At 36.0% G+C, this 16778-nt stretch overlaps 1 protein-coding gene across 1 annotated transcript in view; it reads left to right on the plus strand.

Annotated features, from left to right (window-relative positions):
* PLXDC2 (plexin domain containing 2) overlaps positions 1 to 16241 on the plus strand; it is a 282907-nt gene extending 266666 nt beyond the window's left edge. The window contains exons 13-14 of the mRNA XM_030009614.2: positions 11 to 171; positions 12424 to 16241. Of these exons, the coding sequence (XP_029865474.1) occupies positions 11 to 171; positions 12424 to 12540 (278 nt within the window). The 3' untranslated portion in view covers positions 12541 to 16241. The remainder of the gene's footprint in view (positions 1 to 10; positions 172 to 12423) is intronic.
* The last annotated feature ends 537 nt before the right edge of the window (positions 16242 to 16778 follow it).

Genomic DNA, 16778 nt, shown 5'->3' on the forward strand with positions numbered 1-16778 from the left:
ATTTTTGCAGCTTCCACAGATGACAGTGCGGCAGAGAAGAAAGGTGGAACACTTCATGCTGGCTTAATTGTTGGCATTCTAGTCCTGGTCCTCATTGTGGCTGCAGCCATCCTTGTGACAGTCTATATGTATCATCATCCAACGTCAGCAGCTAGTCTCTTCTTTATAGAGGTAAGACAAAAGTACCATCTTGTGTCACTAGTCCTGTCACTTGGCTAGGATAATTGGGGTCTCCAGAATAGAACTTTCTTAACTAAATCTGGAAAGTATTTTCATAGTGTAAGCTTTGAAGAAATGAACCTCTCCTAGCAGGTGATGCTATTTTGTTCTTAGCATGTTTGTCGCTCAGCTGCTTCTTTAACTACCATTGCTATTACTTTTTTTGGTTTTTACACAGGACATATATCTAAAAGATGTATCTCAGTTACCTCTCCACCTCTCTTTTCTATCCTTCATTTTCCTCACAGTAGCATTTTTCCATTAGCTTTCATGTGCACTGGCATTTTATTGCAGGACATATATTTTTTCTATTATTTTCCTGTGGAAAAATAAAATGTATACATTCTTAATTCTCCAGAAGAGCTGACTTAAAGTAAGTTTTCAGCTGGAAACCTGTGTTAGCTCTTCTGTACATTCATTTGTAGAAATCTTTTAACACTTTGCCTCAGAGTGTGGGAAAGATACTTTTCACCTAATTTTAACATCTAAATCTAATATCATCTCCCTTTGCTCTTTTTATTAGTGTAGAGAGAAACAGGCTCTTTTAGACCATGATTCATCTGACCTGTTTGAGACATCTCCTTTAGGATTAGATAAATTACCATTTTTCTCCCTCAAATAGAGGTAGCTACCTTAGGTGCAGACATCTACATTGCAGATGCTGACATTTAGTCAGCTCGACTCCACTGCATATGACAATATGAGAAAGGAACATTTTCCATAGGTGTTTGGTTCTACAAAAAGCTATGAATACCTACACCTACTTGTGTTTTTTTCAACTCAGCAATGTTCCTCTACCTTATGATAAGTACAGAGTTGCTAAACATGAAAGAAACCGCTGGCTGTTCATAACCCCCACTTGCAGTAATCCCTTACTTTTAAGAGCCTGGTCATTTTCTAATGGGCAATAGTGAAGAAGCAGAACTACTGGAAGTGTCACTAGGGACTTATCTAGGGATTGCTTAGGTAAAAGCCTGGACCAGGAGGATATCGACTTTCATTCTTAGTGACAGCGGTGTGAATTGAAGTGAGACATGAACATGAACACAATGATTCATCTTTAAAAACATATTATAATAAATATACTGCTTAGATGCAATAGTAGTGACACAAATCAAAATGAATTGTTTATCGGTATTCCAGGCTCGAGCAGTGTAACTGTGTTAACCATCAGGGAACAGCATCCACGTAATAAAATCAATAGTTTTCTTTCATGTCTATGCGACATTACAAGCCAGTTCTCTATTGATGTAGATGACAAAACTCCACTGAAGTCCATGTACAAGAGAAAAGGATTTGTCCCTTTCTTTTTTTCACACACAGATTGAATTGCTGTTCTTTCACTTTAGTAAAAACAAGTTTCTTTTCTGTTATGATGTGTCCAAAAAGGCTAAGTAAATGGCAACACCATTTTTTTAAGAAGAATACCAAATTAAAACACACATTTATTTATTTATTTCTGTTCTCAGTGTAGTAATGGCATGTTAATTTATCTCGTTCATTGATATCATACTCACATGCAAACGGTTGTGCCTTAATCAGTTTTGTTTGACCAATTCCACTGAATTTAATCTTTAGGTGGCATTAATCTATCTATGCAGTCAAAGCTAAAATTTCTTTTAGCAAGCAATGTAGGCTTTTAGAAAAAGTAGAAAAACATAATCTTTCTTTTTTTAAAAAAGGAGAAATAATTGAATAAGGACAGGAGGAAGTCAAAATCAAATTTATGCAAAACGTAGTATAAACTACATCTTCTTTTGGTTACTAGGAAAATTGTGATACTTGTGAAGAATCAGCTATTTAGCAAGAATTATAAAAAGTTCTAGCTGTGAAGGGGAGATCTTTCCCTGTAAGTGGTAAAAACACAAGGGCTGGAGAAAGGGATTACTCTGTATTTCAGAACATTTCCACAAATTTCAGAACTTTAAAGCCATTGTTGGTATCATAAGCATAGAAGAACAGAATAAGGTAATCCATTCTGGAAATGAAATTGCTTTTAAGAAGTTTAATCATTTAATTTCCAAAGGAAAAAAAATAGTTTGACAAATTCAAGAAATAAAAAGTAGAATATATTATTCTTATATTCGTCTGATCTATAGGATGTAAATGTTTCCAATACAATCTTCTCAGGCTTGTATTTTGAAACTGAAGTACAAAAAAAGAAAAATGAGGTATAACTGGTATAAATAAGTCACTGTTACAAAAAAGCATTCCTTATTGTATTTGTGCAATTGAAAAATATTTGAGTAAGCTGTTACAGACAACATGGTACCCCACATCCCACAGCAGACAAGCAGCATTATTTATGGGAAATGAATGAAATGTGGATCTGATGTCACTGTTCTGGGGAAAGAGCTCAAGAGGATTGCCATGAACTTGGTCATGACATGAAAACAGGCACAGAAATATTTCAGAAAATAGTATTGGTTTTTATGAGTCTCTTGATTAATAAAGCAAGTTGCACAGTTAAAACAAGATGCAACAGATGGACAGGCAGCTCCCTCATGCACTTGTCTAAAAAATTACTAGCACACTGTGGTCTGCCATCAAGTCTTCCAGCCAAATCAAGTTCTGCATCAGCTTATCTATCATCAGTAATTAATATAAATCTAAGGCTGGGCAAAATAAAGAATGGGGACCTGCCCCATTTGTGTTTACTTTTAAAGAAACTACTTTATAGAGGAATCATATTGACATTAAATATAGCATTCATTCAAAACTGTAACATGACTAAGAGAGAAACTTCTTTTTACATCTAAGATTCTAGGATGGTGTCATGATTTCGTAGTTAAAACATCGTTTTCAGTCAGATTTTGGGGGGGTTTTTAGGTTAAGGGTTATGTAAGGAATTTTGAGTTGATTTGGTTTATAGTCATGACTGGTTACTGAATAAAGAAAAGTATAATAAACTGATCCCATATCTGAGGCTTTAAGTCCCTTTGTGTTCTCTGCAGATATCACCCAATATTCACTTACCACCTCACTCAGGTTTTCACATAACTCATCTCAAATCCCACTCGTGATGCCCCTCATATTTGTCATGTAGTGAGCTCCCCCAGATAAGGATAAATATACCCACACTTTGACTGCACTGTTTAACTTTGCACTGATAAATGCAATCCTTTGTGAAACCTCTGAGCACCATTAAATGATATCCTGACTGCACTAGTTGGTTTAAATAAGCAATATACAAAAGCCAAGAAAAATGCCATTTATTCCAAAAGCAACTATTTTCTTAGAACAGAGTAACATTATTCTATGATTTTTTTACCCCTAAAGTCTGAAGAAAACCTTTCCTCTAGTGGTTTTGTTCGTAGATGTTGAGCACAATGCATATGTGCAGCCCCACCTGGAACAAAAATAGCTATTTTGAACAAACAGCTTGAGAAATCTTGAATGACAATGCTATTCAGTTTGCCCACGATAGTGTATCATTTTAAAAGAATATCATCCAAATCATTCAAAAATGTTCACCTTTTTGTTAAGCGTGTCGAAGATTCAAATCAAAGTGCAATGTTTTCCTGTTTCTTCCAGCCCCCACACTATTCAACATGTGTTTCATTGTTTAAGTTGGACACCTCTCTGGTGACCTAAAGACAGAATTAATTATCAACTTTTAAAGTTAAGGGAGTTTCAGTCAAAGTTGCAATGACTGCAGGCTCTTTCTAAAAGCTGAGAGTACATGTTGACTAAAGATTAGCTTGCAGAGTGACAGAAGAGATGTTGTATGCTTTGATCTTTTATTTATTTATGATTACCCCTGTGATATTTTCTCTCCCTTGAATATGATTTTGTTGCCAATAATTTCCCCTTTTGAATCAAGTTACATGCCTACTCTTACCTTGAGGAATCCTGTGTCTCTTGAGTATACTTTGAACTTATTTGCACTGATTTTTGAAAAGTAGCATACATGTCAAACAGTGTTCTTCACGTCTTTTTCAACAAAGCAGAAGCTTATGTCAGAAATCTAGCTATAACACATATAGCTATACACTAGCTATACCACAATTAAAAAGTAATTAATTTATTCACTAACCTATGTAGTATACTTGCATTCAGGATATGAGGTTTGGTGGCCAAGAAGCCAAGCATGATGCCCCGATTGTAGTGGATTGCATGCCTGTGATATAGACCATAGCAAAAGTGATACAGATATCTGGAGCTGAATGTAAATACAGGCAAAGCAATTCCCAGCTGAGTCAGATGGATTTGCTCAAATTTGACTGAGTTGTGGGCTAAATAGCACATTTAGTAGTATTTTAGATTTTCCTTCTTCCCTTCTTTTTTCCTTCATGTTCTTTTTTTCTTATATTTTTAACCTTTATTGATTTGCATTTGTGTGTGAACTTTGGCATTGAGAGCAATTAATGTCCAGGGAACATTTAGCAAATCGAAAAGCAAGGCGTGCAGCAGACTGCCTTTTATTCAGGTGTCTTTTGCCTGTTTGCACCCAGTTATCTGTGGACAGAGGGTTGCACATGACAAAAGAAGTTTTCATGTGCATGGGTTTTTTGTGGTTTTCTTACCTTTCTTACTTATATGTTGGTCCAAAGTCCTTTTAATCTTTGAAACTTACTTCAGCTGTCATCCCAGTGCTCTGTCTTTGGGGAACAAAGGCAACATGATCTGGCCACAGCTGAGAAGACAGCAGAGGAATTGCTGGCCAATATGAAGGCAGGGAGTCAGACATTGGGATGTCTTTTCCCAGCTGGACACAGTGATACTGTTGCCAAATGTGCTTATGTAAGGCTCCACAGCAGCAGAATAAAATTCTTCTGTGGCAGTTCTCTGCGGGTAGGGGATTTTAAGGAATCTAAACTAACATTGCAAATTGGGACCATCTTAACCTCAGGCAAAGAGCCTTTCTCTTGTGTTCAGCTTACAGGTACAAAACCAAACCTAACTTATTAACACATGTAGACTGTGAACCTTTAAGGATATGAGTGAATTCAGAGCCTATGTATTTCTTAATAGTGGCTGTGTTTGTCTTAGCAGTTAATATGTCACACACTGAAGAGCAGTGTGGGTGCTTGTGGTTACAAATTATGATTCTTTTGAGTTAAGATCCCATTTTAAAGGTCACAGCCTTTGCCTTCATGTTTCCACCCTCCTTGGAGGTTTTCCAGAGCTTTATTGTGCTGATTCATCTGCTTAGAAACATACATGTACACTTACACACACATGCACATACTTATGTCTTTTTTATTTGTTTGTTTTACTTCATGTTGTTTAAGCTGGATAATTTCACAAATCTGTTTTTTCAAATGGCCACACAGAGAGTTGAACTGGTGCTACAGAGCCAAGGAGTGACCTTGGGGAGAAAGAGAGGGAGGAAGGAATGAGCAGCTGCAGATCTTCAGCAAATAAAATAATAGTGTGTGATCAGAGCCTGGGGGATGCACCTCGACTCTTCCTGATTTAACTTGAATTATGACTTTACTAGTAAATTAAATAAGCCTGGGACTGGTTTTTAGCATAAAAACCAAACAGCATGGAAGGATCTGCATTCCTGTCATTTAACTCTGTCAGTCTCACAGTAAGGTGACGGCATGCAGACCATTAGCGTGGACTGAGGATGGTTCCTGAATCCTGAGCCCTACCTAGGGTGGTCTGAGAAAACACTAATTGTCAGGTAATTTTCTAACAATTGAGCTATATAGGGGACAGTATTTCGGTATCTGGAAACATTCACTGGCATGCAGATCTAGCAGTAGATTTTCTTCAGATTTTGACCTTCTGCTCATCCCCCGACTGCTTAGAGGACAGAAATAAAAGAAGAAAATAGTCAAAAAAGCTGGAGACAGTTCTTGGTGTTTCAGAGCTTAGGGAATTAATGGGCATTTCTGGCTCACAGTTACACATCTCTGCTCATAGCAGTACTTCACAAATAAAAGCCAGCATTTTACAGCCAGCCCTGTTCTCCATGCACCATTTCCAGGTTTCTGCATTAATGTCACAAATGCAGTGTATGTCTTTCAACAAGTGAGAGGAGACAGAGTAAAAAACAAAGAAGGGATTTAAAAAAAAAGAGTCAGATCCTCAGCTGGCTTAGACAGGTGATGAAGCTCACACAGCTCTGCTGATTTCTTCTGGGATATGGCCCATTGTTTTTATTATATATATACACATTTTACAGGGGATTATGCTTTTAGTTTGAAAAAGGCTTGACATGGTCATCAATTTGGTTTTGTCCAGAAGTTCAGGCTGAATTGTGTTTCATGAAGGTGATGATTAAACAGAAGAGAACAAGTATCATTTTTCTCTTCTTTCAAAGTCCTGCAGTATCCTGGCATTTGGGGTATTGTCATTGATCTCACTGTCATTGCCTTGTACTGATAATAAAGTTATTTTTTCCAAAGCTTATCCAGCTCAGCAGGAACCAGCAGCTCAACAAGGGAAACCTAAATCGGCCACAAGGGAGAAGCACTAAAATAAATAATCAACACCGACAATAAAAGTCAAAGGTGGGGAGGAAGGAGGCATTCTGTTTCTCGTCCGTCAGCAGCCAGCTACTTAGATGAAACTAAGACTGCAGAAACATTGTTATAACAAGAAGTGGTTTAAATCACAAGGAGATATTTTAAACAAGCACTTCTATCAAAAAGAAAAATAAATGAAGCTGGTAAATGATCCTACCGAATCTTAAGTCTGAAACAATCTTTATTTCAGAACAGTTTCTTCAAAATATTAGATTAACATGGTGTCAGGCAATTGATCTTTTCTTATTCCTGGAAATATATATCAGAAGTACCATTTCAGATATTTGAAGCCTCATCCATTTCTGACTGTTATTTGCCCAATAAATTAGGTGTTTCTAGAAGAGGTTAAAGACTGGTGCACAAATTATAACTGCCTAAACAATATTTCAGGTAACTTTGGGCACAAAAATACATGTTATGGGCAAGGTAACTGGTAACAGAAAGATCTTTCCTTGTCGCTACCAAGATAGATTAACAGTGGACAAGTGTACTTAGACTAATGGTTCTTGATGGTATCAGGATAACATACGGTCATTTAGTAATAGACCTCTACTATAGTTTTTTCCCCTTTTCTTAATCCATTTGAGTAAGTAATTACAATTTTTCTGAGGTTTTGACAATTGATCCAGAATTGGGATAGCTCTGTATTTATGTATTTCCAGCTAAGAGAGTTATATAGGCCTTGTTGGCAAAGTGTGGTTAAAGTATACAGCTTTTAAATAGGTTTAAATGTCTTTGTGCCCTTGAATTAGACAAAGAACTTGACATCAATGGAAATGTAAGATGCAGTCTTCAGTAGAAACAGTGAAACAGTCCTCTGAAAGTTGGAAAGATTTGAAATACAGGAAAATAATCAATAGATAGAGAAGACAAAGTTGCATCAGAGCATTCAGCCTAAAAAGTATTCAATAACTTTAACTTTAGTGTAGTTTGGTGGGAGATCAAGTTTGCTAGGGAGCTCTGGAGTGTCTTTGAAGACTTTGAAAGATTAACCTTCTCGTGCTAATTCAAGTATTTATACTTACATAAACTCGGTTTGGAAAGACAATGTGTGCATGTCTTGGTGAAATCCACTGTTCAAGTGTGCTGTTGAATAGGAATGAAGAGTTGATCCATGCACAAGCACTCTGGGGTTTTATGCTGGTTGAAATATACAAGGGAACTTTTGATAATCTTTTAAAAAATTTTCAGAATGAAGTGTGTGTGTGGCGGGGTTGGGGGGATGACAGAGGGGCAGATTTTTCATTATGTTTTCCCTTCACTGCTCTTCTGACATTGCAGATCTGTACAGAAGCATGCTCATTCCATTTTTCTGTACTGAATGAAGGATAGCATGAGGATGGGATGGGGATAGTAGAGGTTAGGATGTAAGAATATCAAATATGCAATACAAGTTGCCAAGTTCCTTCTGTCCATTACTGATAGAAACTTGTCTTCATGCAGATGTATTGAAAGGAAATGTAAAAGCTTAGAATTACTGCAGCTAATAAAATATACATAATTAGTATTGTTCTTAATGAATTACCATCTCAGGTGAAAAGTGTTAACTGGCATAAATTTTAGAGTGTATAATGCCAGCACCAGAATCTCTCAGGAGCAGGGCATCAATTTTCAAATACCAATATTTCAACACAACTTTATACAACTGTCTGTCCTGTAATTGATATTGTATATTGCTTATCCCTCACAATTTATTTTCCTATGACATGTACAAATTAGATTTCATTTCCTTTTTATGTGTACTCAGTTTATTCTTTTCAAATATTTTTAAAATCCATTAAAAAAAACTTGAATTGATTTTGTACCCTTCACTGGAAGTCTGAATAGATCACTTCCTTTGTTTTCAAGATAATATTAACTCGAGACACTGATTGGTTTCTAGTCTGTAAGTCAGTGTAGAAATGCATAATTCTTACTGAATTTTACCTCTTTACTAAACTGTAGCAGACTGTTCCATTCCTATTTTATAGTTGCATCATTGGTGATCCGGAGGCTCATAATAGGTAAGAGCCTTGTTAACAGTAGAAAATAAATGGCTTCACTTTAAATGATCTCTGGACAGTTAATAGAGGCCTATAAGATAAAAACTGATGGGTCCTTTTCCCTTTCCTCCCTTTCAATATGATCAAGTTTACTAGAAATTTCTTTGTAAAATTCCACCAATACAGTCAAACAGAAAGATACAGAAAGCACTGATCTATCTGAAACTCTCCTGTAGTTTTCAACTTGAGCCACCTTTTTCTCTTTTGCTTGAAAAAGTTACTGTTCAGGAGATAAGATGGTCTAAAGCCAGTAGCCTCAAAAAAAAATCATAGACTGTAGCACTGGAAACCATGTTCAGATCATATCAACTGAGATTTCTTTAGACAATATTCAATTAAGTGCGCTCAGTTACGTATCAAACCTTTTTTTTTTTAACATGTCTTAATGAGATCATACTGTTTTGATGGATAAAAGAGGCCCTATGAGGTTCAAAATTCCCTCATGTTGAAAGATGTCATAAGAAGAAACTGGTCAACAACAATAACATACTTGGAGGCCTTTCTGTGCAACAACAGTGAGAAGAGACTCCAGTCTCCAACTCTTTAGTATTCATAGCTGGAATCCCCTCCTTTTTTTTCTCAGAAGTAAGACAAATAGTATCCATCCTGTCTCTACTGCAAGATCTACATAAAGACACTTATTCTGGCCTTAGTATTGCTGTAGGAAGTCAAATATACTGCACAGCCACCAACAATGGTGTAGACAGGCATAATGTAAGAAACATGAAAGGTAGATCTCACTTTCCATGGATTATCCAACTGTTAGTTTCTTTCATTTTGTCTTACTGATCTTCAATAGGAACTAACTTTTTTAATGCATGTAATAAATTATTATTATGCATCCTGACATGTATCTTCTGCATCCTGGTCATGTAAGGTCACAAGTGCTTTTCCCTCAACTTATTTTCTTAAAATAATGAACTTAAGGAATATTGAGTCCCATGAAAAAAATCCTAGTCCTGTTTTCCCACTTTGTAATACACTGAGAGGAAGCAGCAATTATAACTCTCCAGCCACAACTCAGAGGATTTCCTCTAAGAGTTCTAATTCCAGAGGAAGAAACATATTTTTTCCTGTTAAATTGGATGACAAAACTAAGGAATTAGTTAAAACACCCAGCTTGCTTTCTCAGTCTTTTGTTTGGTTTGGGTTTAGCCTGTTTTGGGTTTGGGGTTGTTTTTTTTTTTTGGGGGGGGGGGGGGGTGGAGTATCTTCTTATTACTCTGCTTCTCAGACAATAAAAGGCAAGAATGCATTAGGCTTTTCCTGAGCTGCTTCAGTAATGCAAGGAGCTTTGTATCTCCTGATATCACTTAAGTTACTTTTTGTTTTATCAATTAAAACTGTAATATCTCAACAGCTTTTTGGGGGTCAATACACAAGTCAATGAATTGATAGCTTGTCAGTACTCTCTTTTAAGACTGGCAACCACTTACATTATCCACATGCACACAAAGAAGTTGAAATTAAGCAGACTGTCACTAGGAATGGAAAATCTCACCTCAGGCATGAAGAGGAACCACAGAAAGCTGTAACTGTAATATTTGGAGATGACCTTTGAATCTGTTGGTTTATTTCTGGAACAGCTGATGTTTATGTTGTATGTCATTGTATCATTAGAACTGATATGTATCTGTTCCATTTTTCATCATATGGAAAGGCTAATTAAAAAGAGTAGCCTGAAATGGTAGATTTAGTTTCTAACAGCAACATAGCAAGAAAGTAGTAACTAATCATGGGTACATCTTAAAATTAAATTAGGGAGCAACTTAATAGATTAAAACTCAGCTCATCCTGATATGCTGCCATTTGAGACTGTGTCTAATTATGTTTTCCTACTAGTTTTCCAGTGGTTTTTCATTTTCTCTTTTCATTAGAGACCTCTTGGTCAAAATCTTTTCTCAGTTATACTAGTGTAAATCTGGAATAAGTCCTTTACATTTAATTGAATTAGTCTTGATTTACTTTAGTGAGTCTGAGAACTGAGTATGACCCTTTTTCTTTAGTGGTAACTGAACTGTCCTTCTCAATTTTGAAACCACACTGAATCAAGCTTAGGTAGAAAAAAGTCTTCAAAGTTTGAATAGACTAAGTTTTCTTATTAAGACAAGACATCCATTAAAAAGGACTGTGTTCTGCCTTCCCACTTTGTAGGAAGGCGCTGCACTGAAAGGGCTGGGATTTTAAATTACCTGCCAAACAAAATTTAACTCTGAATGCCTCAAAAGTAACCTGATCCTGCAATGGGAGAAAAAGGAACCAGTTGCTTTTATATTGCATCTTCCTAACAGTGATCACGGATGAAGACTTTGTGCTGTACCCACAGACAGCTGTGTGGTTTGTTGGTAACAAGATTCAGTGGTCCCCCAAGGTTTCTTTAGTGGCTGCTGCCCAACAGCACCATGAGTCCCAGCATAATGTCATGGCTGCGGCTGTTCTGTGGTCCCCAACACCGCTCCTCAGCAGCATGTTAGTAATTGAAAGGCAATCAAAATGGGGTATTACGGGGACAGAAAATCGAATGCAATGTTTATTTTCAGAAAAGTATTTATTTTCATAAAGAAGAGTTTATTTTCATAAAGTAAAATTGTTTAGCTTTTGAACTGTCAATGAAAATACAGGCTGTAACTTATCTTCATTGTTTCTCCTCTCATTTTCCTGCAATGTTTCTATATAGGTTGCAATATCTTCTAGACCTCCTTCCAAGGAGATTGTAACTGTTGTCAGTAAAGAAAAAGAAATATATATTAGCATATTTGGCAGGTAAAATTTTCAATAGGGAATAATCATTTTAGGGGAGCTTTTTCTGCTAACTGACTTTAAGAAGGAGTTTCCCTACTTTCCTGAAAACTGTTGCCTTTGACAGAATCTCAGCTTGGTCACCCAAAGTCTGAGCCTTCCCAGACATAAATTAGTTTGAAAATACAGCATTTTTAAAGCACTTTTCCTTCCCAGAGGCATCATAATCATACAGGAATTGTTTTATCTGCCCTAGAAAATATGTATTTCTTTTCTCTGTTTATTAGCTGGTTTTAAAACAGGCACCAAAGATCCTAATGAAAACTGGTTAGGACTTCTTAAGATCTTAGTACCCAAAGGTTGTAAGTTTAAATGAAAAGGTTGCTTCTATTTGAACTATCAAAGTAAACTGATCAAGTAGAAATTATGGCACTTGAAATAGAAAGTCATTATTTTCGCAGTCCTGCATAAGCATGCCAGAATTTTGTCCTAAATAATTTTTAGAAGTACAGTTTCTGTTGACTCTGTTACACATTATCCCATCAAGTAGAGGGCATTAGCAAACTACTATGCAGAACTAGGAAGGAAGAGCAGTGGACAGATCCTTTGGGGGGTGGTGGATCAGCAGTTCTTTACATGATAAAATTCACAGATCCACTGACCAACAGTTTTAGACAGGAGCTATTTCATCCTCTTCATTGCAAGGACTAATGGTAATTATTTAGGTCTTTGAGAACAGCCATCACCTACAAATTTAGGAAGAGGGATTAATTCCTCTGACTTTGCTCCTGCTGAACTGTGTTTCTCCATTCCTGTAACAACTACATGGAGTGGATTTCATTATGAGACCAAAATTACGGGGCATCGTTAAAGTTCTTTATTAATAATTTATTGCTGTACCCTTCATATTCTGAAAGTTTATTTTCTTGTTGTTGCTGTTACAGCGACGTCCAAGCAGGTGGCCAGCAATGAAATTCAGAAGAGGATCTGGACATCCTGCCTATGCTGAAGTGGAACCAGTTGGAGAAAAAGAAGGGTTCATTGTATCAGAGCAGTGCTAAAATTTCTAGGACAGAACACCAGTACTGGCCTACAGGTGTAAGACATTTACTTTGCCTCTCTTTAAAGAAAAGGAGCCCTAAGCTGCTGTAGCCTGATAGAAAGAAGATTTTGGATAAGCTTTGTCCAAGAAGAAAAACGATCTAAGATGCCAGAATACCACTGCACAGTAGTTTTTGTTAGTGGACTGAGACACAATGGTTCATGCAGAACGCTTGTCAGTGGACACCTACGGTATCAGAACTATGGCACAAGTGCCATGTTATTGGCTTTAGGTATGGGGATGCACAGTAATCAAAAATATAATAAAGCTTTGGTGCACAAGGGTATTGCCCTTTGGTTCAAGTGTTCTTCTCTGGTATCTCAAAGACCGAGTGACAAATCTGTACCCTTTCAGTGCAAAGAGCACTGATCAGTGTTCACAGGTGATTGAGAAAAGTATCTCAATGCAAGTAGAGAAGAAAAAAAGGAATTTTCCAGTACTTCTATAAGTGGATGTGAAATACACTCACTTTTCAATTCTAAATTAACCTACCTACCCAACTGAGTGAGTCACAATGTATATGCTTTCCAGGAGTAGTACAATGTTTCTTGTACATTGCTGATTACTATCCTTCTAAACAACTCATGATATACAAATTGGTAAGAAATGAAGACAACAGAGAATTCTCACAATGTTGAAATTACTTTATTTCATGGGAGTTCACAATGAAATTGATCTGATTTTCAGTTTCAGTGTTCACTAAAAATTAATTACCAGGTTTGTTTCAAGGGATATCTTTCATTTCTGAGCAGTAGGCTGAAGTAAAGGCAACAGATCCTTTTAGCTGCCAGAGATCTTATGGACCATTTCTTAGGCAATGTGATAAGAAAAATAAGATTTTAAACAAATGAGTTTCTATCCTTTGCCATTTCATTGTGAGTCCTTACTGAGAAGCACCACAGACTTCAATGCACCCCTTCCAGAGATTCAGATGCAAGTGTTATTGAACCCTGCTGATTCATACAGTGATTTTGTTTAATGCACATAGTAGTTGCATAAATATATATATAAATATATTTTTTTTTATAGCTAACACAAGGCGGGCTCTTGTGACTGTTAAGACTGCATTTTTGTCATCCAGACAAAGGAAATGGATTGCATTACTGCATATTTCCACTGAGTTGTAAAATAATCCTTAATATTAGAATATTTTTATGTTGTGTAGGGAAGGTGGTTCATGTAGTTGCAGCGCCATAACCTTTCTGCCTACTGGAACCACTCTTTCTTTAATATCGACCCTTTCCCTCCCTGTTTAGGGAAAGACAAGACTATAAATTCACACCATCAAAAACTCCTTTTATGGAAGGCGATATACACTGAGACCCAGATCTTCCATGAGGAGTGGGAACCTAAATACTTTGGTGATCTGGGCCTGAGCTATTCAAATATTAAATTCAGGTATTGTATGTACATTTCATTGTAGTCATTGACTATCAAATTTTTTACATACTGTACAAGGCACTTGAATCATTTTAAAGTGAGGTATACAACATTTGCAGTTTCGGATCTCAAGCAGTTAAAAAAAGTTGTAGATACCACCTTAATAGCACAGTTATTTACACCTCTTGTTGATGCTTGTATGGTCTAAATTTGATTACTTAATGCTGTCTTAAAAAAAACCAAACATGATTTTTACTTGTTATTTTGTTCAGTAAATAATACAATACTGTATTTTCTGTATTCCTTTATTTTGTGTAACACACTTTTATTTTCATCTGTTTTAAATCATCTAGCGTGAGATTGAAACTGTTCAAAACCTAACTAGTATTAATCTGAAGATACTAACAAACACATTGTCTTGAAGCCTGGTGAAAAGCCTGTGGCAAGTATTCATTTCAATTTGTGTGGGTCTGCTGAGCCCTGTTTCTAATAGGCTGGGATTAAATTGCAGGCTGTTAATTCCGATAGCAATAACCAAATGTATGCACATATATATCTGGTGACACTCATTTTTATTAAATAAAAAAGTATCAGTGCACATCATTTATACACGTATTTGGTGTGCAATACTTATCATTAGTTTTTCTAGGAATCTTGGAAGTAATCAGCTAGGGTTCATTGGCCAAATGAAGCAATTGTAGAGTTTCCATTTGAAGCATGCTGGAATGCTGTTTGAAATAATTTTTATTTCAGAGCACATCTTGGCAAATTATACTAAGAAATTTACAAAAATCTACACAGTATAGCAGTAAGTTCAAGGGACATTTTGTATAAGATTTATATTATTATGGGTTTAAAAGTCTGCACTTTGGCCGATACACTCATTCATGTTTTTATCCATGTATGTGATACATGTCATGCAATGGAGCTGACAGAATATTTGCAACATGATTAGACAAACACAACAACAATTTTAAAATTCAGTATTTTGATTACTTCTGTTTTAAGGCCCTCTTGCACAGCTGAAGGATGTTTGTTAGTATTTGCAAACTAACATAAATTTCATACTCCTTCTTAAAATAATAGCTTTTTTTTTCTTTTACTCTTTGTCCAGCTCTCATAATTTGGTAGCAGATTTCACTGGTCTATGGGGAGCATCATAGTGTACTTCTTTTGATTTTTGCTATGATGTTATATGCTATGGATTATAACATGACGAGTTGCTTGGTTTATTTAATAAGACTGATAGGCATATGCTTATGTCTGATAAGAACTGATATCTGAAGAGAAAACCTCCTGCATACTAATGGATGTATAGTGTCTCATTGGTGTCTGCTTTGATATATTCTGTGGTATGTTCTATTTATCCCAGTAGGCAAAAGATAATTAAGTAATCTGTTGCTGTTTTGTAATTCCATCTGGTTTTCTAATTTTTTAATAATTAAAATTGCCACATTAAAAATTATACAAATATTAATCCATAGGTGTGATGAAATATTGAAATTAACTGAGAATCCTATTCTTATCATTTTATAAAGCACCAGGTTAATTGGTCCAGACTACAAAAGTGTCATGTAGCCCCCTCTCAGAGATCCAGCTGAAATGTTATTCAACAATTCATAAAGAAATTTCCATCCAGGTCTCTGAAACAGTGGCTTCACTAGCATTCCCACTGGTCCTTCATTTGAAAGTAATTCAGAATATTTCATTTGTTTAAATGCTTACTTACAGTCATTTATTCTAACAGTTATTTTAACTCTTCAACTTTCCTGTAAATTTGTATAATGCATGTAATGATTGCAAGATCTCCCAAAATTATCATTTCTTATTATTTTCCATTTTAATGTTAAATGTTCCATAACATCTAACACTCTCAGTGCTGTGCTTCAGCTCATCCTGTTTCACAGAAAAAAGGAAAATTTGAACTACAAGGATTCAAAGCACATTACTAAGTAGCTCTTTAAATCTCAGTGAGATGAAACAATGAATCAGATAGATGTAGCGCACACAGAGATTGTTGGAAAAAGATCCTTACATTTGCAAAAATTGCATTCAGACATTAAGAAATTTTGGAACTACAGAAGAAGTGGAATTGTAATTTTACTCCTGTCCTGGTTTCAACAACTCCCATGTACATACATATAATGATGTGGTCTTATTTATTTGCCTGCTATGTTTCTCAGTGCACCCTAAGATGCATTGGATGTAGAGAATGCAAGCATATTTTTCTCCTCCATGTTCAAATTTTGTTGCACTTTGTTACATACTGTCCAAACCCTGCTCAGAAGACTTTTTTTTTTTTTCCCATGGACTTTTCTTCCTTACCCATTATTGTTATACTTGATGGATGCATACACCTTGATTTGTGTTCTGAGCATACCTGTAAAGGGAGACAGTTTTCCAGAGAAGACCAATGTGAAACTGTTTTTCCTTTTCTTATAATTGCTTTCCTCATTTTCAACAGCTTCTTCTACAAATGACATAGATGTCATGTAAGTAACAACCTCCTTCATTGCGCCATTATAATTTGGCTTCATATCAAGTTCATTTTCTATATAATGTATGTGATGGAATTCTAGGGAAAAACAATACATCACTGTATTTTGAAAAATTGTGGAAGCCAAATTAAATTTTCACAAGCTGAACAGAATATTGGACTTTGCAAACTTCACCATTTTTCTTTGGTCAACAGAGTTCAAACCATAAAACTCACTACACAAGTAACTGAGCCAGCTGAATAGTTGAGTCACTAGTTTGCCATTCAAATGTGGTCAGCAATGGAAAAGGAAGTGGTGAGACAATTTGCCAGTGAGCAGG

The sequence above is a fragment of the Aquila chrysaetos genome, chromosome 3 (genome assembly GCF_900496995.4).
Source record: "Aquila chrysaetos chrysaetos chromosome 3, bAquChr1.4, whole genome shotgun sequence".
NCBI classification, from domain to species: domain Eukaryota; kingdom Metazoa; phylum Chordata; class Aves; order Accipitriformes; family Accipitridae; genus Aquila; species Aquila chrysaetos.